We start from the raw sequence: 27473 nt of genomic DNA, 5'->3' as shown, positions 1-27473 counted from the left end.
CGCTGCGGGGCGGGGCGCGGGCGACAGTGGGTGGAGGAGCCGGGAGGCTGGAGGCGGGAGGCACCGGGGCCGTTTAAGCGGCTTCCCTCCCGCCCCCAGCCGCCAGGTCTGGCTCCGGCCCTGTCCCGACCCCCGGCCTGGCCCACTCCGACCCTGCCTGGCCGAGTGGTCCGCCGGGCACGCGGCGGCCTCCGGAGCAGCCCAAGCCCATGAGGGCCGCGCGCCCGGCCGCCGGCGCTGACGATACCGAGCTCCTGGCCCACGAGGAGGAGCAGAGGATCAATGCGGTTCCAGAACCGATTCCAGCGGTGAGAGGGATGGCGCCCCCGCCCCGCCGCCCGTGCCGGGACCGGGTCCTGGATCCCGCCTCCTCCCGCGTGGGTCCCGGCTCCTCACTTGGGTCCATCCCCTGTGGATCCCGCGCCTCGGCCGGGGACCGGCTCCCGGGGGATTCCCCTCCCTGCTGTCCCTGGGTGATCCCCTTCCTCCAAAGACCAGATCTCGTGCCTGTCCCGGGTCCCCCTCGCGATCTGCGAACCTCGGATTCCCAGACCTCGGACCACGAGCCTGCCCTTCTCCCGCGGTATCCCATTGCTCACCCGGCTTCACCCCATCCAGGCGGGGCTCTTGCTTCATCTGAGGACCCGAACCCCAGCCGCAGGCGCTGCCCCCGAGTCTTCCGACCCCAGCTTTGCCCTCCATCCCTTACCGGGAGCTTGGAGGGCTCCCGGTGCGGGCGGAACCGGGGCCCATTCGTTGCTGCGCCCTGCAGCGAGAGTTGTGGTAAAGCGGGGGTGCTGGCCGTTTTAGGTGCTTTGTCTTTGAACGGCCGTGGCAACGGGGAAACTGAGGCAGGCTCTGCTGGTTTAGTCTTGCCTGGCCAAGTCCGGGCCCTGAGGGTACTCAGGCTTAGAGTCCCTGGGCGTGCTATTTGGGGGCGCCGCGAAGGGGCAAGTTAGCGTCCGGGTGGTGAGACCTGCTGTTGAGGAGCCGGTGTTAGGAAACGAGGAGGAGGAACCGAGGAGGCACCACCGGAAGGCTGGCCGGCTGCCCTTTCGCTGGAGAGCCGATGGTAACGCCGGCCTGGGGAGGTACCGTGGCCTTAATCCCGACCCCGGGTGTCTGCCATCTAGCAATGGATGGAGGCTGGCCATAGTTCCGAGAGGAAGCTCTGGGCTTTTTTTTCTAATCGCCTTCGTTTAAGCGGGTGAAAGTTCACCTCTCCTGTGTTGTGGTAACTCTCCATCCCTTTGTCTGAATCAGGCAGCCGTCCCCATTCCCAGACCTTCACCCTGAGCAGGCTAGCTTAGTGTGCAGTGACAGGGGGAATTTGAAAAAAGACAAAGAATGCATGAAGTCTTCCAAGGAGGTTATTGTTGAGTTTTTAGGCACTGCTTTTTATTTCAAGATTTTAAAGTGCACTTTTTTTTTTCTTTCCAACTTCCTAATCCCTTGACGCCCCCTCTCCCATTCTGATCTTATTCCTCCTCCAGTCCCACAGGGTAAGGAGTGAAATATTCACAGGGAGGGTTGTGGTGGATTGTGCCATCAGAAGGGTGATCAGTTTGAAGACTTGGATTAACTTCCGAATATTGCTCATCACTCAGGGTGTTGAATGCCTGGCAGTATTCCCCTAGTGGGATATCATATCAGTACTTCTAAAGGCAAAACGAAACCATGGTGTTCTGGCTTGAGAACATGAAGTCAGCCATGAGGACTGGAGGGGCTTTAAGGGAGGATGTAACACAGGTTCAGTAATGGTTGGCAAAGCTCTGTGCATGTGGTTTGTTTGATTTGGTCTTACTTCTCTGCACATCTCTGCTCTTCCTGTTTTCAGAGAACAGTGGCAATATTCTGTGAAATTACTGGTTTTTGTTAGATTAAGAGTTGTATTTCTTTTCTATCCTTTCAGTTCTTCTCTAGAAAGAAGAAAAAGAAAAGGAACCCGTTTTATTGGTTGTCGCACAAACATTAAAAGTGTTAAGAGAAATGAAAAACAAACAAACCTTATTTAGGACACTACCATTTCAGCTGATGGAACTTTTTTTTATAATAAATTTATTTGTTTATTTATTTTTGGCTGCGTAGGGTCTTCGTTGATGCGCGTGGGCTTTCTCTAGTTGCAGCGAGCGGGGGCTACTCTTCATTGTGGTGCACGGGCTTCTCGTTGTGGTGGCTTCTCTTGTTGGAGAGCATGGGCTCTAGGCATGCGGGCTTCAGTAGTTGTGGCACGTGAGCTCAGTAGTTGTGGCTCACGGGCTCTAGAGCACAGGCTCAGTAGTTGTGGCACATGGGCTTTGTTGCTCTGTGGCATGTGGGATCTTCCTGGACCAGGGCTACAGCCCGTGTCCCCTGCATTGGCAAGTGGATTCTTAACCACTGTGCCACCAGGGAAGCCCTGAACTTTTCTTTTTGCTGGACGCTAATCTATCCAGTCCTTATTATCACAGTTGTAAGGTGATTTTGCACTCTACTTCATTCATTTAAAAATGAAAAACTACAGGCGTTTTCTTTTAGTGCAGCATAGACATTGTAATTTTCTCAGCGGCTGCACAATATCAATGGATATTTAACAGTTATTTTCTTGATGACATCTAGAACTACCCCGATTTTCTTTGAACAATGAATGATCCCATAATTTCTTGTTTTTCTGTATTATAGGCTAAAATGGAAAGATATTTCTAAGAGTCAATTTGAACTTAGAAATAAAGCCTGCCAATAAAAAGTAATATAACAAAAAAAATCATGGTTTTTGTGGTTCATACATTGACATGTTGAGAGTACTGTTCTGCATCTCTTAAAAACTGTGTTTATTATACATCTTTTGAGCATTCAGAAGAGATACAAGTAGGTAAATGACAGAGGAACTAGAAAGAGGAATACACTATCTTTGAACCCATGTGTTCCTTCTGGTAGATTTACCAGGACTCCATTGACGAGCATTTGACTGCAATAAAAACATTTCATTAGGCCATAGTTTGTGGCTATGTCTAAATTATAAGAAAACCTGAACACCTTGCTGGTTTGTTCATAATGGAAACTTGGCGGTCACTGTGGCTTTGGATCAACTTCCAGAGTTCTGACGTATCTGTGGAGGAGGGCTGTAGGGATGCCTAGCCCAGTGTAATAAGTGGAGGGCTTTATGCAGGCATGGCTTCTCAAAAAGCTTAGGATGTGAAAAACCCCAGTGGGACACCTTTTATCTTTTGTGCTTTAACCCTTCCACACTTGATTCCACCACCCCTCCACACAGAGTCATTCTCTCCCTTTCACAGCATCTCTGACTGATTAGAATACCTGCTGGCATTTATTAAGTACCTACTGGTGCCAGGCAGTAGCTGGGTATTTGTAGATTACTCATCTCATCCTCAACTGTAACCCTAGGAGGCAAATTTTATACCCATTTAATAGAAGAACAAATAGGGTTAGAGAATAAAAGTGAGCTTGCCATCATCACACAGCAAGGAAGGGGCACACTGAAGGGTTCAATATCATGTCCCTCTCCACCACCCATGCAGCCATTCACCTCTGTCTCCCCGCCCACATCACAACATCTGTGTGACAGCGCAGAGGCCTAGGACCCAGAGCTTCTAATGTATCTTATTGGTATCTTACTGGTGCATGCTCATTTCTCCAGCCTGGCAACCAAAAATCCAAGGAAAAGGATGCTCCTTTCCTTAACCCCAGCCTCATGACCACTGGTTAGCTTCAAATTGAATATGTGGCAAAGCATATAATTCTAAAGCATTAGAAGTCTTCCAGGACTGCCTATTGCCTTTTTTTGTTTGTTTGTTTGTTTTTTGGCGTGTTCTCAGAGCATTGAATCATAGGCATGGGGTAGTCTCCTTATATGTGCCATTTCCCTTATTTAAGTTAAATGTATCCCACCACTATCACTACCTCTGGCAGCAGACACTTTTCCTAAACATCATGCTTATTCATATAGGGAAGCTAATTAGTAAGGTTGTGCACAGGGGTCAGCTTATGTTGCCCCATCAAGTGATGTTGAAGGAGCCCTTGGAATGTCCATGGTATTGGCCTTTGAGAATTTTATTTTCACGAGATTGAGGATTCTCTTTGCCCTAAGACTGCCTGTTTTTCTTTGTTGCATACAGAATCCCCAGTGAAACTAATTGACGAGTGGATCTTTCTCGGGTAGGATAAAATACTTCAGCAGCAGGCAGAATGTCTGTCTTTCTATTCATTCATTCAGCACTTATTTATTAAGCTCCAGCAATAAGCTGGGCCTTGTGTTTGGAACTGGAAATGAAATGGTAGACAAGATGGCCTTCATGGAATTCACATTACAGTGGGAGAAAATGAAATAAAAAATAAACAAGTTCAAAAAGTCCAATTCTTACTAATTATGATAAGGGCTCTGGTGGAGTGAGGAGGGCTGAAGTGATACTTTAGGTAGGATGGTCAGGGAAACCTCTCTAAGGAGGTTACATTTGAGATGAGTTTGACCGGTGAGAGGAGAGCTGGGCATTCTGGAGAAGAATGTTCTAGTTAGAAGTAAACAGCAAACACAGACACCCTGAGGCAGATAAGACCTGGGTGGTTTGAGGAGCAGAAAGGATGCGGTTGGTTGGAGGCAGAGAGTGAGAGGAAGGTAGCACCAGGCTGGAGAAGTGGGTGAGGGCTTGTGGCCTGCGGAGGATGCAGTGTTATCCCAAGCACTTTGGGAAGCCAGACAGATTTTAAGCTCTGCTTAGTGTTTGATGTGATCTGGTGCTGATAGACTTGTGGCTGCTGAGTAAAGAAGAGAGCCCATGTGTGGGCAGGCAGGGAGACCAGAGACTTTGTATGTTTACAGACCAGAGGTGTCGGTGTCTTGATTTAAGGTAGGGTCTTTGGAACTGTAGAGAGCGGAACTGATTTGGAATATATTTTGAAGGTAACATTGATGGCGCTTGCATGTGGAGTATGGGGAACACAGAGGAATCAAGGACAACTTCTGAGATTTGCTCTTAGGCCTCTGAGATCTGCTGGTGGGTTGCAGATTTACCTTCCGAAGGCCACTGCTTTGGGCTAAATTAAAAGTGTGCTAAGGAGTGTCCCCAGGTCCCTCTCTCCATAGTTTTGAAATTCTATCACCGGGAGAGCATGAGGACACTGGGCCAGGGGAAGTGGAGAGAGTGTTGAAAGAGAAAGTGAGGGGATGAATGAACAAAAGCTCGTCAACTAAAAACTTTAATCGCCTTCCCTCAAACCCTCTGAAGCTGGCTGGATGCTGTCTTCTAGCACTGGATAACCATTAGGGTGGCTTTGCTTTAAGTAGAGGTGTCTTCCATAAGTGGGTGCTATTTCCCATAACTCTTGATAACCTTCCTCATTCTTTTTGGGGGGAAGAGAATAGGCTCAGTGTGTGGGAGTTTATTTGCATTTTACATCTGCTTTTCCATTTAGGTCTTGGGCGACTAATTTCTTCATAGTGATTTCTGCAGGAGGCCTTGTTGGAGGCTTGATTGTACCCTGGCAGATCAGAGAGAAATGGAAAAATGCATTGTAAATTTCCCAGCAGAACCATGTGCTGTCCCATGGGGCCCCAGGCAGTGATCTGTGCCTGGAATACTTGCTCTTCCCTTTCTGTATTGCAGGAATCTTGGCCCTGCCCTTAAGGAGAAACTACCTTAAGTCACATGGGTGGGATATTTTTCTCTGCAACTTCTGAGTTTATTTTTAACCTGAGTGATTCCAGGTGGGCAGGAACTAAGCTGTCACAAACATGGCCACCGAGTTTCTCTGCTTTTAGGAGAAAATTTGAAAGTCTGTCCCTGTCACTGTGTAATAGCCTGACTATTTTTAGATTGGGCTGCCAGAGATATAAATTGCTATTTTAGTTTGCAGCCTGTGGTGGGTAGTCAAACCCTACCTACTGTACCCTGCACAGAGTGCTCACAGTTTAATCTACCTTCAACCATCCCGGAGCCTTGCTCTTTACCCTTTACAATTCCTAATAGGATATGCTACTTATAGCCCTGTCGTTATGTCTCAGGCTAATGATTTGGTAGATCCTTGAATGCTAGGGACACTTTTAAATCATCCTTCCCAAGAGTGTAATTATTTTCCTTTTTACTAATAACTGCCGTATAGCAACACTCTCGTTCCTTAGGAAATTTAGTAAAATTATTTAAAGGATTGTCAGGGGAGAAAAGATTTATTTATCTATGTGTGAGAATAGCTTGGAATAATTCTGAAGCTGTTAACTGCACATTTCTCTTAAACAGTTTCCAAGCCATCTGGTGAATTCCATTCCATATGTGTATATTTTGCATGCTAGTTAGATAGCTACCCATTGGTGGTCCAAGTAAGGTATCTTAAAGGTCCCAAATCCATTTCCTAGTGGATCTGCCACTTGAACTCTCTATGTTGGGTTAGCAGGGACTGCCACTTTATTTGCTCTAGGGATAACCGGCCCTTCTTAATTCAGGGAGAAAGTGTTGGCTAGTCTTTTCTTAAAGTGAGCACTGTTTGGAATCGCTTGACCATGTGTTTTAGTCAGTTTTTGGCAACCTGGCTGTGCCATTTGGTTTAGCCTGGTACCATTTTTTCATCATGTTAATTAATAAGGTGTGACTACTGACTAGTGACGGAATCTCCTCCCCCTACCCCCTTAACCTAGCTCAAGCAAAAAGCTACTTTATTGTGCAAAGCCTGTTGACATCTTGCATGCCCCAAGCACAGGAATGCTGCTTGAATGCTGAGACCTGAATGCCATCATGGCTGTCTTACCTCCATTATTTCTCTGCATCTGCTTCTTTCAGGCAGCTGCCTTTTTATCTTCCTGAGTTTACATCTCCCTCCTTCTAAAGAACACACAGACTAAACCAGAATCCCTCATGAAACATGGCATGGGTATGAATTGGGGCTGGGGGGATCCTCACCCACACACTGAAATAGAAGAAGGCTGTTTATCTCTTCACGTCCGATGGTATTTGTGCTTTTCACTGCTTTGCTGGTTGCCACAAAATTAGCCCAGAGGGGATATGGAATATGGGTGTATGTCTATATGTGTAACAGATTTTGATATTTAGATACATACACATGTGTTTATGAATTTTATAGCCAGTGTATCTGGTGCTAGTCACATATTTAGATTTTGAAGGAAACTTTTAATTCAGGAAGAATGCAGGTGAAAACGTACCTCTTGTTTCAGGTGCCAGGAGGCAGCCAGGTATCATTTATTTAAGCTGTCTGGTGCCAGAACAAGTAATGCAATAGACGGAAACTAGTTCAACAGGCCTGCCAATCATGGGATGGAGGCTTTAAAGATCTACATATATAAGCTTTATACATTTTGAGAGAAGAAATAGAAACCTTTCAAATACACTGAATTTGCATTAAATGGTGGTTTCTGGTATTTGTTAACTTTAGAAAAATGACCTTGTTTTTTTTTTTTTCTGTTAAGATTTAAGATTTGGTTGTACCATTTTTTTATTTTTAATTTTTTTTACTGTGGGGGTACCAGTTGTGGATATGGTTTTTGTTTGTTTTTGGTAGGTAGAAAGTTTTTCTTCTAAATGAACTGAAAGAATACTTAATCCAGTAAACTAGGGCATTCACTTTAGGATTATGGCTGTTGGCTCAGTTTACACCTGTTTAGTGGCTTTGGTTTTGATCCCGTAACTAGGTATTTCCAGCAGTCACCTCTTCAGTTAGAATAGACCAAACAACCACTGACAAGCTTCACCATTGTTCTTTACACGCTCTGAGCTTTTCTCACGTGATGTCTTTGTCTCTACAGGTTCATGAACCACCGGGCCCCAGCCAATGGCCGCTACAAACCAACTTGTTATGAACATGCTGCTAACTGTTACACACATGCAGTGAGTATGAGTTTTCTGCCTTTTCCATCCTTCCCAAAGGGCTTTGGTGGGAGGAAGGGGCAATCATCTCTGTTAACCTCAGCCCCGTTAGTCGGGTGTACCCACCTCTGTGACCTTACCTGCCAAAGTGTCAGTGCTAGGTCATGTCACCAGAAACTGTGAGCATGTCAGACACTTTGAGTGCTCCGACTACAGTCAGCTCTGTCTATCCTGGACTTGCTTTCTCAGACAAGATTGTCTTTGAAAGAATAATAATAGTAAGTACCTTAGTTATAAAAAAAAAAGACAAAGAAAACTATGAAGACTGTCGCCCCTGGAATGAAATGAATCACCTTTTCAAGACAGTCAGAGTGTTTATTGGCAAGAAGAATTCACCATTTGTTGAAAAAGGTGGTTTTTTTCCCTGAGTGATCCCCTAAAACAGGTAGCCACATCCTCTCCATCTCCACTGTGGTCCTTGCTTCTCAGAGCAGATGTTAGTCCATATTGTAGAAGAAAAGTTCGATTTAATCCCTAAATTCTTAATTTTTTTGATAGTAGAAGAAAAAGCTGATTTAATCCCTAAATTCCTAATTTTTTTCTTCCTTATAAAAACAAAACATATTCGTTATAAGAAACATAGAAAATACTGAAGAATATATGAGAAAAACAGAACTACCTAGAAATAAATTGCTAACACTTGGATGCATTTCTTCTTTTTGTCTGTGGTGTTTGTAAATATGTGTGTATTTTCATAGTTTTCCTATTAAGTTCATTTTATTGGCATTTTCTTGTGTCATATAAATTTCCTTTTATCTATGATTTCATTATTCCCTTTGAAAGTTGTATTTAGTGAGACTTTTGAGGGGAAAGTGGTGGCTGGTATATAGTCTGAAGACAAGAAATAGAGAAGGAGACCAATTTATTCCTTTAGTGAAGTGTTAGAACAGGCTAATTAATTATTTTAGACAGTGTTAGTACAATGTGTAGGTTATATACATATGTTATTAGAATAAAACTTGCTTGAATTCAAGTTGTGCCTTTTCATTTCTTGAACCCTTCTTCAAAGAATAGTCAGTATTTCTATAAAGAGGTCATGATACCAAATAAACCTGAAATAAGCTAGTTTTTGGTGGATTTCTTTGTAATCTAATAGAACAATGCTGTTTAGTCATTACTTAGCAGAAATCAAACTTTATAAAGTATCAGTTTTATGTATTGTAATAGTGGAATTCAAATACTACTTGGTAATACTGAAACGTTATTCTCATCACTGTCCTTTTTCTTTAGGTGCTCAAAAGATTTTTATTTAAATAATTAATATGCTGAAATCTTACTAAATGTTTTTTCTTTAGAAGAAAGTTTGTACCTGACATGCCTGCCCTGGATTCCATAAAAGGGCTTCAATAATGAAATTTGGAGTAACCTCACTAGTGGACAGTCTCCCTGGACCCATGGTTTGGATTCTCAGGGCAGGAAGGATTTAGTGGAATTCTCTAGCCTTGAGCTGACCCCTGTCTTTGCATTAGTGAACGCTTTGTGAAGTGAGCTTCACAACACCAGAGGGTCAAAATGTTTAGAGTCCAAACTTGGTTTTAAGGAAAAAACAGCCTAATTTGATTGTCAACTATACTTGCCTGGATATCCATCTTTTATTCTTTCTTTTTAATTGAAGTATAAATATAATATTTACAATATTATGTCAGTTTTAGGTGTACAGCAAAGTGATTCAGTTTTTTATATATATATTTACACACACACACACACACACACACACATATTTTTCAGCTTGTTTTCCATTATAGGTTATTACAAAATATTGAATATAGTTCCCTGTGCTATACAGTGAGTGCTTGCTGCTTATCTATTTTATATATAGTAGTGTGTATTTGTTAATCCCATACTGCTCATTTATCCCCCACTCCCTTTCCCCTTTGGGAACCATAAGTTTCTATATCTGTGTCTGTTTCTGTTTTGTATATAGATTCATTTATATTATTTTTTAGATTTCACGTATAAGTGATATCATGTATTTGTCTTTCTCTGACTTACTTCACTTAGTATGATAATCTCTAGGTCTATCCACGTTGCTGCAAATTGTCAATATTTCATGCTTTTTTAGGCTGAGTAATAGTCCATTGTGTGTGTGTGTGTGTGTGTGTGTGTGTGTGTATAATATATATATCCATTCATCTGTTGATGGGCATTTGGTTTGTTTCCATCTTTTATTCTTAACTAAATGTCTGATGAATTTAACAGAGAATAAAGTTACTTCTGAAGTTAATTGTCCACAGGCCCCTAAGAAAATGTAGGGGTGTGTGTATTTAAATCTAGGTCAGCATTAGGATATAAAGAATATAAAAGTTTGAATAACAGTTTATATGTCCTGTTCCTTCACTTATTGTTCCAATGTACATCCACCATTTTATGGATATGCCTTTACCAACTGCAAAACACTGATAAAAGTTATAAAAATAGTGCTCTGATAGTTTTTATAATACTGACCAATAAAAGCAACCAATGAGGGACTTCCCTGGTGGTCCATTGGTTAAGACTCCACACTCCCAATGCAGGGAGCCCAGGTTCAATCCCTGGTCGGGGAACTAAGATCCCATATACCACAACTAAAGTCTTCGCGCTGCAGTGAAGACCCAGCGCAGCCAAAATAAATAATAAATTTAAAATAAAAATAAATAAATAAAGCAACCAATGAAATGCTTATTACTTAGCATAATGTTGAGCATTTAAATATAATGGTTTGGCTGTTGAGATGCACAGCTCACCTTTAAGAAGAATATTTGCTTGAGATAGACCTGAATAATCCCTTAGTTTCTCTCTTCTGGATTGTCACAAGGAACACTTGTAGAAACCAAAGTTAAGGAAAAACCGACAAAACATCCACATTAATTTTTCAGAACAGAAAATGTCATCTTATTAAACTTACTAAACTGTATCCCTGATTTTTGGATTTCAGAGAGCAGTAAAATTTCTAAAACTGACAAAACAAGAAACTTCCATCTAATGTCATCATTTCATTAAAGAGAAGATACTTTAACATGAAAAAAGTAGAAAGGACATAATCTCAAAATTAAATTGTTTTATGAAAAACTTTGTTGTCCTTAATTTTCTTTCTGTTCTGGGCCATTGGATACTTCAGCATTTGAAATTCAGTGCTGATCTCATCTGGGAGATTTAATATTCTGTTTCAAGAGGGAAATAGAAGGTGTTCGAGATAAAAAAAGATAAGATTGCTAAAGTTTGCGTTCTTTGCCAGGTATGTTTATTCCACTATCTAATAAAGTAATTTATTTCTTCTGATGATTTCTGTTATTATTAAATGTTTACTAGTCACACTGATATGACTAGACATTGAAATTTGTGTCAATATGTAGTGTAAAATGTGGTGCAGAAAGCAAAGTTCTCTAAGATTCTAGTCTCTTAAAATTATTTGAATAAGTAGGAGTGTATTACTCTTGCCTACATGAAAGGTGCTATTAAAAATGAAATAACCCTTTCACTCTGCAGTAGCTCGGAAATTGGTGGAATGTAGACATCCAAACTAGAAATCAGGACATATGATTTGAACAAATGATTTATTTGAGTGTGGTATGTACATAATAGTTACTGACTTGATTCATTTAGTTACCCTTTGCTGAAATATTGGGATTTCAGTAGCACATGGTGGAAACAGGAAAGAATATTTAAAGATCAAGACCTCCCAGGGAAATCTGGGTACATGCTTGCCATTTGAATATTTTAAGTGCCTACCTTAAATCACATTAGAGAATAGGATGAAACATGTTCTTAACTAACGAAATTAGGATAGAGGACATTTGTTTTGCAACAATTGAGTAATGTTTCATTCTTACTGCTTGACTGTGTACCCATTGGTGGACACAAGTCCTGGGCCCTAAACAGCAGTACTTGTTTTCAGTGCCATAAACGGACAACTTCATCTGGCTCTCGTTATGATTATCCAGGAAAGGCAAATGTTTGTTTTAAAATGATCTTCCTAAAATTGCCCCTGGTAAACCTATGTATATTTAATAAAGTTCTCAATTCAGTGTTTTGCTGAATATTTACTTTTCTTTCCCTTTCTCTCAGTTCCTCATTGTTCCAGCCATTGTGGGCAGTGCCCTCCTCCACCGGCTGTCTGATGACTGCTGGGAAAAGATAACAGCATGGATTTATGGAATGGGCCTCTGTGCCCTCTTCATTGTTTCCACAGTATTTCACATCGTATCATGGAAAAAGAGCCACTTAAGGTACAGTGGATGGTACGCTGTTTCAACAGGTCACTCACAATAGTTGGCTCGGGTTAGCCTCTCACGCTGGCATGCTTTGGTCAGGTGAGGCAAAGAGTGCACATTTTCCTGCCTGGTAGAGTCTAATGCTGTCCCAACACTCAGGAAATTCCCTATGGATTGGACAGAATTTGAGCACCCCTATCTGTGTCTTAAGAAAGCAGGTCTTTACTCGGAAACCGAACAAAACCACATTGCTTCCCCAGGACTTACAATGTACAGTCCTGACACCTGTTTTCCAGTGTGTCAGCACACTAAGGATGAGCATGGCCCATCCTAAGCTGCAGGGTGATGACCAGTACTCTGGACTTGCAGTCACCAGTTGGGCCTTGAGTCCAAGCCCTGCCACTTAGTCTTGTGTAGCCTCAGTTTCTTCATCACTAAAATGAGAATGGTAATGCCCGACTGGCGGGCTGTTGTGATAGGTGAATGAGATGATGCATGTGAGAATGATTGGAAAATTACAAATCAGTACAGCTGTACTACAGGTATATCACAGCTCGGGTTTACTGTTTTGCAAAGTTCAGCTTTCAGAATTAGGTCCCGTGCATCTACTCAAACAAAATTCACATATGTTGCTACAGTTAGCTGTCAAGCACTTTCCAAACAGTATTGTGATCCCTAGTCTCCCAGTGAGGACTTAAAAGCATTCATCCTTTGAGTGAAGGGTTAATTTGGGTGATACAAAGGTAGCAGCGCACCATCTACTTGCTTATGAAACGGATTCTGCACAACCCAAAAGGACAAAGTTTCTTCTCAAAAAGGAGGACTCAGAACAGACTTAGAGTGATTTAATGTAATATTAGAAGATAACTTTTGGGGGCTGCCCTGGTGGTGCAGTGGTTAAGAATCCTGCCTGCCAATGCAGGGGACACAGGTTCGAGCCCTGGTCCAGGAAGATCCCACATGCCGCAGAGCAACTAAGCCCGTGCACCACAACTACTGAGCCTGTGCTCTAGAGCCCGTGAGCCACAACTACTGAAGCCCACGCGCCTAGAGCCCGTGCTGCGCAACAAGAGAAGCCACCGCAATGAGAAGCCCACGCACCACAACGAAGAGTAGCCCCCGCTCACTGCAACTAGAGAAAAGCCTGTGCGCAGCAATGAAGACCCAACACAGACAAAAAATAAATAAATAAAATTAAAAAACAAGGTAACTTTTGGTTTTATAGATAGAATGTTCAAAAAAATCTCGTTATTCAAACAATCTAATATTAAAAAGATATGCTTTATTTAAGAGCAGGATTTGGGATTCATATGATGATTACTGGTTTCCTCATATGTAAAATCAGACTTTTAGAGCTAGAAGGATCCTTAGGGAACCTCTGATCCAAACCCCATAATTTTCTCCTGGGGAAACTGAGACTCAGTGATTCCAGCAGAATCTGATCATCATCCCAGGATATCTGACTCCCAGTCCCGAGGTTTATTTCCACTGCACCCTTTACAATATTGGTTCTAGTTGGCAGTTTGCTACCTTTGCCTATAAGCTGACAGTTCCCAGGGTTTAACATAAAACCACAGCATTGAATCACGAGGGAGCTCTGGTACACACTCAAAAGCAAGCCTCAGAAGTACTTGTCCTGGCTCTTCAGGGTGCACTGTTGCAGAGCCCAGAGGCAGGAGCACTTCATTATCTTCTTGGCACGATCCAGTGCTTGTGGTTCCCTTGGCTGACTTGGCTTTGCTGTCTAGATATCTGAATCAGAGAGTTGTAGGTGCCTGCTTCGTTATTCAGGGCCTCCCTGCCAGGGCCTGAGACGATGTAATAGAAATCAGTCTCTCTTGAACCTTGAAATAGCACTGCTAGAATCATAAGCCACATGTGGATTTTTGCTCTGCATTAATTCTTTAAAATATCCTAAGTATAGCCTTAATTTAAGTAAAAGAGGGAAGGGAACAAGCATTTATTGAGTACCTACTGTGTGCTAGGTGCTGTGCTAAATGCATGGCTACATCGTCTCATTTAATGTTCACACGCACTCTGTGATACAGAGGATATTACTACTGCTTCACCCTTGGGGAGAGTGAGCGTCAGAGATGGGTGGTGGGTCTTGAATGAAACTGCACGTTTGACTTTACCTGCTGCAACAGTGCATAACAGTCTAGAAAGCAGAATTAGAAAGACCCCAGACCTGGCTTGGAATCACAGTCATCCAAGGAGTTATTCTTCTCTTCCCTGCATCTTCTACCACATCTTCTAGCCCTTTTAAATCAGGATCTTCTGGACTGGAGTTTGCGCCTGTATTTTATAAGCTCCCCAGGTGATTCTGCAAGGCAGTCAAGTTTGAGAAACATTAATCTAGTGTTTGCTTTTTTACACCTAAATTATTTTCACTTCTTCACTAACATGTGACTAGCACTAACAGTGACTAAAACATCCTCAGCCTGCTTTGGTCGACACAGAGTGTGTGATGAGGCAAAATCTAATGCTTGTGCGCCACCAAACCACAGCTACTACCCCTTGGACTGAAAATGGATTCAAGACAATGCAATGCATTTGTACTTTTAAATTACCTCAGGAACTTCCCTAGCAGTCCAGTGGTTAACACTCTGCGCTTCCACTGCAGGGGGCGCAGGTTTGATCCCTGGTCAGGGAGCTAAGATCCCGCACGCTGTACGGTGTGGCCAAAAATTTATAAATAAATAAATAACCTCAATAAAGGGTGGATTCTGTCTAATCCGTTTTGTGAATAGACCTCAATGAGCCAAATCTTTGTACATTTCCTGACTCTTCAGTTTTAGAAGGAAAAACTTGGTTAGAAGCCCAGGTCGCGGGGCTTCCCCATTGGCACAGTGGATAAGAATCCGCCTGCCAATGCAGGGGACATGGGTTCGATCCCTGGTCCGGGAAGATCCCACATGCCACGGAGCAACTAAGCCCGTGTGCCACAACTACTGAGCCTGGGCTCTAGAGCCCGTGAGCCACAGCTACTAAGGCTTGTGCACCTAGAGCCCGTGCTCCACAACGAAAAGCCACTGCAGTGAGAAACCTGTGCACCGCAACGAAGAGTAGCCCCCGCTCACTGCAACTAGAGAAAGTCTGCATGCAGCAACAAAAGCCCAATGCAGCCAAAAATAAATAAGTTTGTTAAAACAAAAAAAGGAGCAGCAGCCCAGGTGGCTACCCTCTTGACAGCAAATGAGCGATTTTTTTTTTTTTCTGGTTTGTGTTATTGCTGTTCCTAAATTAGTTTCTAAATTTGCTTTATTGCAGCTTACTGTCTACACTAAGATTTGGAGTAAAAGCTGCTTCTAAGACATTCTAAAAAGAATGTGGCTTTGGGGAGTATTTACTGAGCCTTCATGATTTTGTGCCCTGCACTATGATAGGGGTTGAGAGGTGGTCTACCCTCAAGGAATTTCATTTTCCTATTAGATAGGATCTAAAAAAAATAGAAAATATCAGAAAAGACAGATTTTGAGTTCCTGATTATTGTGGGGTTCTTACATGGAGAGGAGCTATGGTATATGCAATCTTAAAAATAATACAGAGCTTTTACTTGTGGCTCCATATTAAAAATAGCTGTGCAACTTTGAAGGCCAAGTTACAAATGCCATGAGAACCAAGAACAAGAGTGGCAGTTGTGACATAGTGGAGTGATAACCCCTACTTTCAGTTGTAAAATTTTCTGAAAACTCTAACTTGTTCCCCCCCCCCCACAGGACAGTGGAGCATTGCTTTCACATGTGTGATAGGATGGTTATCTATTTCTTCATTGCTGCATCTTACGCCCCATGGTAAGATACAGTCTTTATATTTTTGAAGATAGTGTTTTTATGAGAGAATTCTCGGTCCTCCTTCCCTTCCTTCTTCCTATCCCTGCTCCCCGGTTCCCCCATCCCAACACACATACATGCTTTTTTTTCTTTCCCATTTTGATTTACTTGGGTCAGATTGCAGATTTTAAGGGGAGAATGTTACTGCCATTCAGAATACATATGTGGCACTGGATTGTTTGAGAGAAGTGCTGCTAAGTTGTATGTAGGCAGCACGCTCACCTTTGAAATATATTACCTTTGCCTTCCACATTCTTTCTATATGCTTCTGCTGCTGCTCAGAATACCTGGACACCTAATTGTTTAAGTAGAAATACTGTAAATACGTACAAAGAAAACAAGGTCACTTTTGAAATTTATACTGTTGGTCTTCACAGCACAGTAGCTACTATGTATGGAGTGCATTTCTCATTTCTTTAGCTATATGAATAAGAGAAGTAGCCTAATTAGTTAGCTATTTAAAATACCTACTATTCAGTTCAGTGTCCTTGTTCTTCCTGCCTTTTTGGTATAGATCAGATAGAGTCTTTTGCTGCTCTGTAACCCATAATTAAAGAAACATTGATTTTCCTCTATCAAGATATGGTCCAGTTTTAACCACTCAGAAATTCATATTATGCCATCGACTATATATCATTAGAAACAGCAGGCCTCTAGATTCTGACTAATGCAGCATCCATCATTCAAAAGAAACCTAATTATCTGTTGGAGTAAAAAAAGTAAGTGCTGTCTCTCCCCAGTAACTGTTACTAAATTATAGGTCTGAATCATACTGGAATGAGAATACTTAAAGGCTTTTGTGAAGTATACCTCAATTTAAAATAAGTAAATAAAAATTTTAAATGTAGACTGAGGAATCAAATATTACAGTAGGCAGTTTGTTCGCATGTAGTCTTCGATATGCAGGTGGAACCTTTTCCGTTTGGAAATATTATTCTTGTAGTAATAGCCATTCAGAACATTTTATTTTCATATCTATTCTTAATCTGAATTTAGTACAGATGAATTTGCAGCATTTTAAATTCAGGCCTCACAAGAGTCCATGGTTAAATTCTAGCCCACAGAGTATCTTCCATAACATGTATTAGGCTAGACCTTCTCATGTTCTCTCTTGGTGGAGAAATTGATAATGGAGACACTTGGTCTGTGTATTAGGTATCCACTGTGTGTATGTGACCTGGTTCAGGGTTTTGTTGCATTCTCAGTAAGCTTTGTAAACAATCTGCTCCCAAATACGTAGTCAGGAACAATAAGGCAAGTAGCCTTTACAGCAGTCTGCCTAATAAGGAAAGTCGGGCATCACAGATGTGCTGGGACTTACTTCTACGTGTCTCCTTTTAGCTGGTTCTATTTTTAAACCACATGGGAACTAATTCTTAGTCTTAAAGCTTGAATGACAATTTTATCCTTGAGTTATTAATTTTATCCCAGTTGCCCAAATACTTCCAACCGCATGTTGACTGCTTTTTCTTTCTGGTCTTGTCCTGGTACCTTCTCTCCCAGTTTTCAAGAGCAGAGGAAAACACAGGTTGTATGAATTCCCTTCATTTATCACTTCTGTTCTTTTTTGTCTTGTTTACATTTTTAGGTTAAATCTCCGTGAACTTGGACCCCTGGCATCTCATATGCGTTGGTTTATCTGGCTCATGGCAGCTGGAGGAACCATTTATGTATTTCTCTACCATGAAAAGTAAGAGAAAATAATTTACATTTGATAGCTTTAAAATTAACTTCCTAAATTTTATCTACATTACAGTATAATTTATATTTGCAGTTCAAAATAGTAGAAATACATAAATAGAATACATATTGTTTTAACAAATCTTTAGAACCATTTGATATTCATCATTGGTCTACAGATTACTGCAGACAGAAATGAATGGTGCCTGTGTGATATGTGATATAGTTGAAGGACAAGGTGCACTTGTCCCTCATCTAAAACGACAGTTTTGGAGTCAGTCAGACCTCATTTCACATCCTCAGGCAGGCTAGTCTTAGCAAACTAGCCTTATCCTCTATGACTTACAGTTACCACATGAGAAAAATAACTGCTTTTCTAAGTTTCTTTGATGGTTGAAGATAATAGCTATTAAGCCCCCACAGAGCACCTAGTTAGAAACCCAGAGGATGTTCCAACCTAGGACTCCCTGAGAAAGGGGACATTTGGAAGGGCATCTAAACCCTTAGTATCCTCACCATGGGACACACCTTTTTTAACCCGTTATTCATATCTCCTAGTCTTAAGTGTGAAGCAATATAAAAAGAAAACGTATTGAAATTTAGCAGCTTAGTTCTAGAGGAGACCTTCAAGGTCACCTATTTGTGCTTCATGTTTAAAAAATGAGAATGTTGGGCTTCCCTGGTGGCGCAGTGGTTGAGAGTCCGCCTGCCAATGCAGGGGACACGGGTTCGTGCCCCGGTCCGGGAAGATCCCACATGCCGCGGAGCGGCTGGCCCCATGAGCCATGGCCGCTGAGCCTGCGCTACGCAACGGGACAGTCCACAATAGTGAGAGGCCCACGTACCACAAAAAAAAAAAAAAAAAAAAATGAGAATGTTTAGTACATGCATCAAATAGTGACTCATCTGGAATTAGGACCCATGTGTCCTAGTTCCTGTTCCATGGCTCTTTTCATTATTTCACATGCCTGAACTTGAGAAACTCACAACCATGAAATAATTGTCATTGGATACAGTTTATTAAATTATTTATCTATTGTTTTTGGCAGAATGGCCCTCAGAATTAAACATAACTTGTGTTTGTCACAAAGTAATAAATTGTTTTCTCTTTTCAGAAGAAAGTGGTAGTTTTAACTAACTTCTCTCTGACTTTGAAATTCACTTAAACGCATTTTTGACCATAATTAGCAATTCTGAGTGGTATTATGCGTTATATATATATCCAAAGGAACAGTTTGCTTCTCAGGCTCAAACCCCTAATTTATATCCTTGGATAAATTAGGAAGTAAAGTAAGACAACTATCTTTTCTCCTATTCAAGGCTTTCTAATATAAACCAAACCCACATTCATCCCCAGTTCCCTGATATGATTACTTCATGGTGGACTTTGAGTATAAAACACTAAGAATGAGATGCGAGTCACACTTGGCCATTTGGTTTGGCAGGTGTTACAGAGAACCTAAATGGTGCCACTATACTGTTCTAGGCCCTGCAGACCCAAACATAAACAGAACTTGGTCCCTGCCTTCGAGGAACTTAGAGTCTAGTTTGATTAGGCATAAATATAAGTTGAATTTCAGTACAGTATGTTTTTTAGCATTTTCAGACTTCTGCACCTAAGGTGATGAGCCTTACAAACTGGAGTTTGTACAGATACAAAATTAAGAGACAATCAAAAACACATGCCCTCAAAAAATAAAAAAATACCAAAAAGAAAGTTAAAAAAAAAAAAACAATAACAACAAAAAACACATGCCCTTAGTTCCTTAGGGCTCCCATCTCTTTGCCACTGATAAACTGCTCCAAGCTATTCCCTGTGCAGCTTCATAATTTCAGTGTCTTATAACCATGGATTGGAATGGTGATGAAGGCAAACACTCTGGGATTAGAAACGGAAAATGCATGTGAATTGGATTCAATGACAGCTTTTGGCAGAGAACGTTTTGCATGTAGTATGTGGAATTTGATGCCTTATCAGTCCTGAAAGAAATGCTATTTCATTGTTACTCAACTACAGTATTTCAGTTAGAGCCCTAATGGTCTCCTACAGGGAAAATACATTTCATTTGAATAGTCAAGAGTTTACATTTGTTTTTCAAAAGAAAAAGGGAAAAACTGGTAAGGAAATAGTCTGAGTGTTGTAGGAATAGATATATTAAATTAACTTAAATTAAATTAACACATTTCTATTCTGCAGGTATAAGGTGGTTGAGCTCTTTTTCTATCTCACAATGGGGTTTTCTCCAGCCTTGGTGGTGACATCAATGGTAAGAAGTTACTTCATAATTTAAGTTATTTCACCGTATTTTCTTTTAAATCACTGTGACTCTTAATATGTCTATAGATACGATCTGAAGCTTTTCTTTCTGAAGTTATGACATGTCCAATAACTAGAGATTCAAAAGAAAAAATATATAAATTACAAAGTGCCACAACTTGTACTACCTACTGTCTGTAGTTTGGAAAAGCTATACATCTAAGTGTGACTCCTTCCATATGATAATCTGCTGCATTTGTTCTTTGGGATAACCCTTCTGTTCACCCCACCTCCACTCCCACCCTTTTCCCAAAGAATTGTGAGATTATTTGAAGGTGGAAATTTCTACTTGGATTACTTAGTGTCTTAACCCTAAATCCATGGTGAGGGTAAATTTTGAGGTTTCTTACAATGAAGAAAATATAAATTAGTGACTTCTTTTTTTTAGAGCAGAAATTTTTTTTTCTTAATTAATTTATTTCTGGCTGCATTGGTCTTCGTTGCTGCAAGCGGGCTTTCTCTAGTTGCGGCGAGCGGGGGCTACTCTTCATTGCAGTGTGTGGGCTCCTCATTGTGGTGGCTTCTCTTGTTGCAGAGCACTGGCTCTAGGCGTGCGGGCTTCAGTAGTTGTGGCACGCAGGCTCAGTAGTTGTGGCGCACAGGCTTAGTTGCTCCACAGCATGTGGGATCTTCCCAGACCATGGCTCGAACCCATGTCCCCTGCATTGGCAGGCGTATTCTTAACCACTGTGCCATCAGGGAAGTCCCATGACTTCTTAAAACTTAAGAATTGGAAGGACCTCAAAAGGTCATTTGGCTCAACATTTTATTGGATATTTGTCAAATTTCTTCACTCTTACTTTTCCTTTCACTTGGTTTTAAGTCCTATTATTTCTTTCTCAGGAAAGTGCTTTTTTTTTAAACTTTGCTTGAAATTTTCTTTTGGGGACTTTGATGGGTGAAAGTGTAGCATTCATTACCTGTAGTAGGCATTTGCACTTATGTGTTTTGTACTCCCATTGAGACTGATTACTGTTGAGACATCAGTTTATCCGTCAATTTAAAACAATAACATAACAACCTCACGATCCCATCTACTGGTCACTTGTGCCTTTAGCTTATGTTTTCCCAGTCCTACACTCTGCATTTTGGGGCACCAGCCACTGTGTGTTTAGTTTGAACTCTCTTCTCAGGCTACAAGGGTCAGAATTGTACCTATAATTTCCTCCTGAGCTCATAGGCAAGTTATAAGAATGTAATTTTGCCATGTATAGTTCTTGCCCTGGTCACAAAAACACCTGTAAAAGGTTTAGGATTTATAGGTTTGCTTATGTTTTTTTAGAGGGTATGTCTTATGAGAATGTATCAAGATATGTTCTTTGAGATATGAGATTTATAATAGCTTTGATAATTACCTCGTAGCAAAAATACATACACTTTAGCTGGTAAAGGCAACAGGGAATAGTGAGGGGAGGGAGGTGAAAGTCAGAAATGAGATCTTCCTTGAAGGCCATATAGGTAGAGGGCGATTGAAGACACCCAGAGCAAGGTCTGTGTTGATGGGTCACTAATCAATAGAGTGTAAATTCAAGTAAATTCCCTCTGGGTATCCATAAGAGCAAGTTTATCCAGTATTTTTACTAGCCTATATCTTTCATTGACATTTTCAAGAACAATAGCAAGTGACTAATGTTTATGTTAATCAAACAGGAAAATCCCCACACTTGCCCAGATAGAACTTAGAATCAAGCAGAAAAATACAATTCATATAAAATAAGAAATTACCGTAAAGTTTTACCGTGTCTTTGATTGGGGAAAGTACAGCCTGCTATGGGAGCACATGATAGATTTACCAGAGGAAATGCTATTTAAGCTGATTCAGAAAGACAAATAGGAGCCAAGAGATGGAAGGAGTGATGCAGGTGGTACAGGAAAAGGATACAGCATGAAGGAAGCCCCAGAGATGCGGAGAGCACGAGCATCTGAATATGCATGTATGCATGAGGGGGTGTAATTATGCAGGTAGCACAAGTCTCGTGATAAAACTGGTGAGCTAGACAGAGACCAGATCAAAAAGAACCACACAGGCCATCTGAAGGAACAAAGGAACGGTACAAGTGATGAAGACTCAAACCTTTGGTGTTCTGGTCAGAATAATGGGTATCGGAATTACCCTTCTACCATAAAGAACTTATAAAAGTGGGAAAAGTATGTGAAACAACTATTTTTTGGCGTTGGACACAGACATATAGGACTATGATCCTTGCGGGGAGAGAAACCAAAAGATGAACTTCATACGCACTGCAGTTTTCTCCCTGGAATGCTTTCCAAACTGCGAAAGAAAATGGAGTCCAAGAGCAGCAGTCTGGGTGGAGGAAACAAATCAGCATTTCACCTCCCGAGCCAGCTGCAGTTTTGGGGCAGGGTACTGGAGAGGAGGGAACTTCACAGAGAAGAGTCTCCAGAAATCTACAAGGGGTTTCCTTGAGTCCTTGCCTGAATACTAAGCTGCATTTGTGCCCTGGCTGAGGATAGCTGTTGGAAGGCTGTGAGATCAATGGAGATTCCAGAAGGAGCCTAGTACTGGGAGATACGAGAGTTCCAGCCAGCCAGAGCGGGGATACCATGCTGAACAACTTAGCTATTCCATTGACCCTAGCAAGACCACACCTCAGGATAAGAGCAACTCTGGCCCTGGAGTGAGGGCAGCTCTGGCACTGCCATAACAAAGCCCAGAAACCTCGAAAGGATAAAATTGATCCTTTGGTAAATAAACTGCCTATTGGAACAAACTCCACATTCCTTCGAGGAAGGCAACAAAATCTATACTCTTTAACAACTCAGCATCCATTATCCAAACAGATACTACTAGAAAAGCAAGAAGGGCCAAATGGAAATTCTAGATCTGAAAACTATACGTTAAGAAAAAATTTTATTTGGAGGGGTTTAACAACAGATGGGAGACTGCAGAAGAAAAGATCAATGAACTTGAAAATAAATAGCCAGGCCTCAGACTGGGAGAAAATATTTGCTTTCTCTATAAGTATCTGACAAAGGGTGTATATCAAATATTGTAGCACTCTAAGTCAATAATAAAAAGCCAATCCTATAAAAATGGGTAAAACACTTGAACAGACACTTTACAAAGAGAAAGAGATACAAGTATCCAGTAAGCCCTTGAAAAACTGCTCAGTGTAACTAGTCATCAGAGAAATCAGGGAAATGAAAATTAAAACCTCAACATGCCACCACTACACACCCTATAGAATAGTTAAAGTTAAATTAAAAAGACTGATGCCACCAAAATCCAACAAGGATGTGAAATAACTAGAACCCTAATTCATTGTTGGAGAGAGTATAAAATGGTATAACCACTTTGGAAATTTGTTTAGCAGTTTATTATAAAATTAAGCATAAATTTATGACAACAAAAGTGAAAACATGTATCTACAAAAGGACTTGTAAAACAATATAAATGTTAATTTTATTCATGATAGCCCCAAAATGGAAAGGATAAACAAATTATGTTAAATAATTCAATGGAATGCTAAGTAATAGAAAGGAATGAATAACTGATATACAGTAGCACATGCATGAATCTCAAAAACATTATATTGAGCAAAAAGGAAGCCAGACACAAAAATGTACATACAGTTTAATTCCATTTATGTGAGGTTCTAGAAGAGAGGCTTAGTCTGTGGTAATAGCAATAAGAACAGTGGTTGCCTTAGTGGAAGGGCAAACCTTATTGTTCACTTAATATCTATGCATTACACTATGTAAATTAATCATCAATTTTTAAAACTCCCCCTCCCCCCAAAAAAGGAATATAAGTTCAGGAAATAAAACACTTTAGTTCTTGGTTCAAATCCTGATTCTGACACTTAAAAGTTACGTGACCTTGGTAGATTATTTAATCTCTATGTATTCTAGCTTTCTCGTCTGTAAAGTTTGGATAAAAATAGTACCTAAGTTAGGGTTGTGAAGATTAAATGAGTGCTTCAAACAAGTCCTGGTACATAAAAACATAGTAATGACATTGATAATGAAGAAAACATACCTGGTTTTGTTTGTTTTAGGATTAACTATGTTCTGGTTCTTTGAAAGTTGATAAGCAGATGTGGTATCTTGAGGAACTACCTATTAACAGAATGTATGTCAAAACCAACCTGTGTGCTTGGTTTGGTCTCTTGTTTATTGTTTTAGTGGAAGAAGAAGGAGTGGTGTCTTTCGGGGCAGCAACCAGCTGTGTTACTTTGTTCAGGCTACTTCTTTCTCTGGCCTTAGCCTCTTCATCTCTAAATTAAGGAGGTTGTGTTGGATGAGTGAGTCTTCACTAGGGAGTCAGATGCCCCTGTGAGAATCCCATGAAAACCTCAATCCTCTCTAGGAAAATGCCTCTAATAACACATACACAGAGAATTTTGTATAATTAATGGATACTAATTGCTTTATAACCTCTAGGAACTAATAAATGTAGCTGGTGTTTTGTTTTGCTATGTTTTACTTTTTAAATAAAACAAAATCTGACTGATGTGCCATCTTACCAAGGTTAAGAAGTCCAGTATCAGTCAGTTTGGATTGGCTCCTTCCTCATCTTTTGATCTTACGAAAACCACGGTGCTTATGTGAACTTTGAAAATAGGGCTAATCCTCACCCCTGGCCCTGGATCCTCACGCTTGGTTCTTAGCTCGTGTCTGTTGCTGCCACTGCTCTGGCCGAGGCCAATGGGGCCATTCAAGTAGGTGGATGCACTGGAGCTTCCCCATGTTCCTTGTTGGACTTGGCCACCAGGACCTGCTCCAAGGCTAACAGGGTTACAGCCATCAGTGCCCAGGCCTCTGGGACACCCACACACCTGTCGCCTTCCCAGGCCTTGCCACGATTTGGCTTAGGTTTCCACTCACCTTGCAGAACTGAGACCTTTCTATTCCTGGTCCCCAGAAATCCTGACTTGTTTCTCTGTCAGCTTCTTAAGCTCTGCCTCTGTTCTCTTCCCCTCTCATTCATACAGCCCAGTCTAATCTTGTAGATGGGTCGAGGTCTTTGAAACCAAGAGTAGCCTATAAATATTCCTTTTTGTGCTAAAGCACACCTGACTGTTAATTTCCTCCTAAGCTAAGAAACTCCCAGGCACAAAGACAAAAAGGCCTGGCAACATCTAGAATGTTAGGAAATATATTGTGCTATATGGTCTCAGATCTCAGAGGTCACTCCTTGCTATGATTTTCTCGTGTCAGCCATAAGGAAGCCATAAGCTCACAGAAGCAGGTGAAGAGTCTGGGAAAAGCGATTAGTGTAGAACAGTGTTTGAGGAGGACAAAGGGAGTGAAAACCAGGCTGAGATGTGGATTATAAATGGAGTGGCATGGGTGTAGGGAAGAAAGCTCCTAAAGAGGAAGATGAAAGCCAAGGATTGTGCTTTATTAAAATGAGCTGTTGTTCATTTTAGATGCGATTGCAGTCTGCTTAAACATGGTATAAACGAGCAGAAGGTGCTTCTTTTTCCCATGGGACCTGTAACCTGACTGCTTGGTCAAATCAAGACGGCCGATTCAGAGGGTAACCCAGGTCAATTTAAGTGTAATTCGTGTTTACAGATGAGGATTCTATCTGTTCAGAGCTACTTCATTGTCTAGAAAATCAGGAGACTTAGGGGAAATTGCAGTGATCTCTTTAGCTTGTCATATCAGAATAACATCCAAACCCTTTAATTTTTTTCCTCTGTTGACAGAGTAACACCGATGGACTTCAGGAACTTGCCTGTGGGGGCTTAATTTATTGCCTGGGCGTTGTGTTCTTCAAGAGCGATGGCATCATTCCATTTGCCCATGCCATCTGGCACCTGTTCGTGGCCACGGCAGCTGCAGTGCATTACTATGCCATTTGGAAATATCTTTACCGAAGTCCTACAGACTTTATGCGACATTTATGACCAATCTTTACTAGGTCTCCAAACCAGTATTATTTCAATTATGGCACTTAGGAGCGGGGTAAGAGCTGAAAACTGCACAGAGGGAAAAAAAAAAAAAGAAGAAGAAGACAGCTGTACTGACTTTATAACTTTTGAATATAATTACTGTGAAAGTATAAAAGCTGTGTTCTGGAATTTTCCCCCTCACAGCAGATAAATAAGGTAGTGAATTAATTATTCATTCCATTCCGCTATCACTAAGTACTCTGGATAGACTTGGCCAACTGATGTTTACAAACCAGAATTTTGTATTTTAATTTTACAGATTTTACTACATAATTTTTCTAAATTACTAGGTCAGGCTGTAAAAGTCAGTGCAATAACAAAACTTCCTTTTTAAGAGAAAATGGTTTCTATCACTTTCCCATTAGCTGTGTGAAGAATCGTGGACAGAATTTACACTACTTTTTACCATGTTTCATCTTGGCATAACATGGTTATTTTTTAAATAGAAACTTCAGTTTTTTGTAAATTTTTAAAAAATACTTCATTGAAGCGCATTTCTGCAGTTCCTCATTCATGTGAATTTTTGCAGCAAGCTGTCAACATTCCACAAATGAACAAACATTATACCTCTTCTGATAGTTTTATTAAGCATGGAGAAATTGCCAATTTTTAAAAACTACAAGTTTTCCAAAACTCTTCTGCCAGCCTCTGACTCTGAATTCCATGTTGCTTTGGGCTGTATACTTGACCTAGTTTGGTTTCCCAGCAATGGAAAAGTATTTTGATATCATTAACTTTTTCAAAAGGTTCAACTTTTTCTCTATGCCTTTGCCATGTCTTCTTCAGGGTCTTTTTCAACAGCGGATGAGTATCTAGTCTGTACTAAGGGAGTATTGTTGGGTTGGCCATCCACTGAAAACTCCTGAAGAGCGTTATGGATTACAGCGAATAGTGGCCATGCCTGTTTGGTGCCCAATGGTTAAGTCATTGTCACTTAGCTTTGTATTATCAGTTTGATAGTCATTTTAAATTATGGAACTAGATGCATAAATTCACATTTCTACCTTTTCTTTGCATCTTCTGATACACTTTCCTCTTTTTCATGGAAAAGTATTTAAAGCACTGATTGACAGATAAACTCATGTGTCTGTCGTCCATGGGTTATATCCTGGCTCAGTGGAGTGGTATTTAATATATTGTTTTTGGTTTTCCTTCAGTGTCTTATATTAACATATTAGTTGCTTTGTTGGTTAATCTCCTGTTGGTGTTTTAATAAATGAGATAACCTTGCCTTTAGATCAGGTGCTGTTACTGCCTGTTTTCTAGTGATGGGTTTGATCATTGAATTGTTGGTTTGACAATACATTGAATTCAATTCATTGAAATTTTGTACTGACGTAGCTTTTAAATGAGGGTTTATATTGTGTGTGTATGTTTAGAACTCTTTGACTTTGTTAAATTATGTGGAAATGAAGAACAGAAGAATGGCCTCTTGCTGGTGAATTCTTAAATAGGCAAGGTATCCAGTGATAACACCGACCAGACCACCCCTTCTGCATGATTCTGAGCATCTGGATGCCTCTCGTTTTATTGTGTATATTTTATTTTAAATGTATTAACTTTTGTGGATCCATTTAAAGTCTGCTCAAAAGTACCACTGTCAAAACCACTAAAATGTATGTTAAAAAATTGTGCTGTAGACTAAAATAAAATTGTTACTTGGA

At 40.9% G+C, this 27473-nt stretch overlaps 1 protein-coding gene across 3 annotated transcripts; it reads left to right on the top strand.

Annotated features, from left to right (window-relative positions):
* MMD (monocyte to macrophage differentiation associated) lies at nt 1–27473 on the top strand. Of its 3 annotated transcripts, none has more exons than XM_067717668.1 (7): nt 1–308; nt 7748–7829; nt 11913–12073; nt 15778–15852; nt 17480–17581; nt 19769–19838; nt 25564–27473. In XM_067717668.1, the coding sequence occupies exons 1-7, from the start codon at nt 283–285 to the stop codon at nt 25762–25764; spliced, it is 717 nt and encodes a 238-aa protein (XP_067573769.1). In that variant the 5' UTR covers nt 1–282; the 3' UTR covers nt 25765–27473. The 3 variants fall into 3 exon arrangements, with proteins under 3 accessions (XP_067573769.1, XP_067573771.1, XP_067573770.1); XM_067717669.1 differs by lacking the exon at nt 1–308 and adding an exon at nt 326–583; XM_067717670.1 differs by lacking the exon at nt 15778–15852.

This window comes from Pseudorca crassidens, chromosome 19 (genome assembly GCF_039906515.1).
Source record: "Pseudorca crassidens isolate mPseCra1 chromosome 19, mPseCra1.hap1, whole genome shotgun sequence".
NCBI classification, from domain to species: domain Eukaryota; kingdom Metazoa; phylum Chordata; class Mammalia; order Artiodactyla; family Delphinidae; genus Pseudorca; species Pseudorca crassidens.
The sequence above is the reverse complement of the archived record's forward strand: the minus strand, read 5'-3'. Positions and strand labels throughout refer to the sequence as shown.

What these genes read in the sequence shown, in the direction of transcription:
- MMD (XM_067717668.1), top strand. Translation starts at nt 283, where the DNA reads ATGCGGTTCCAGAACCGATTCCAGCG. An exon ending in GTATTTCTCTACCATGAAAA is followed by an intron (nt 17,582 to 19,768) that starts GTAAGAGAAAAT and finishes TCTATTCTGCAG; the next exon opens with GTATAAGGTGGTTGAGCTCT. An exon ending in CCTTGGTGGTGACATCAATG is followed by an intron (nt 19,839 to 25,563) that starts GTAAGAAGTTAC and finishes CTCTGTTGACAG; the next exon opens with AGTAACACCGATGGACTTCA.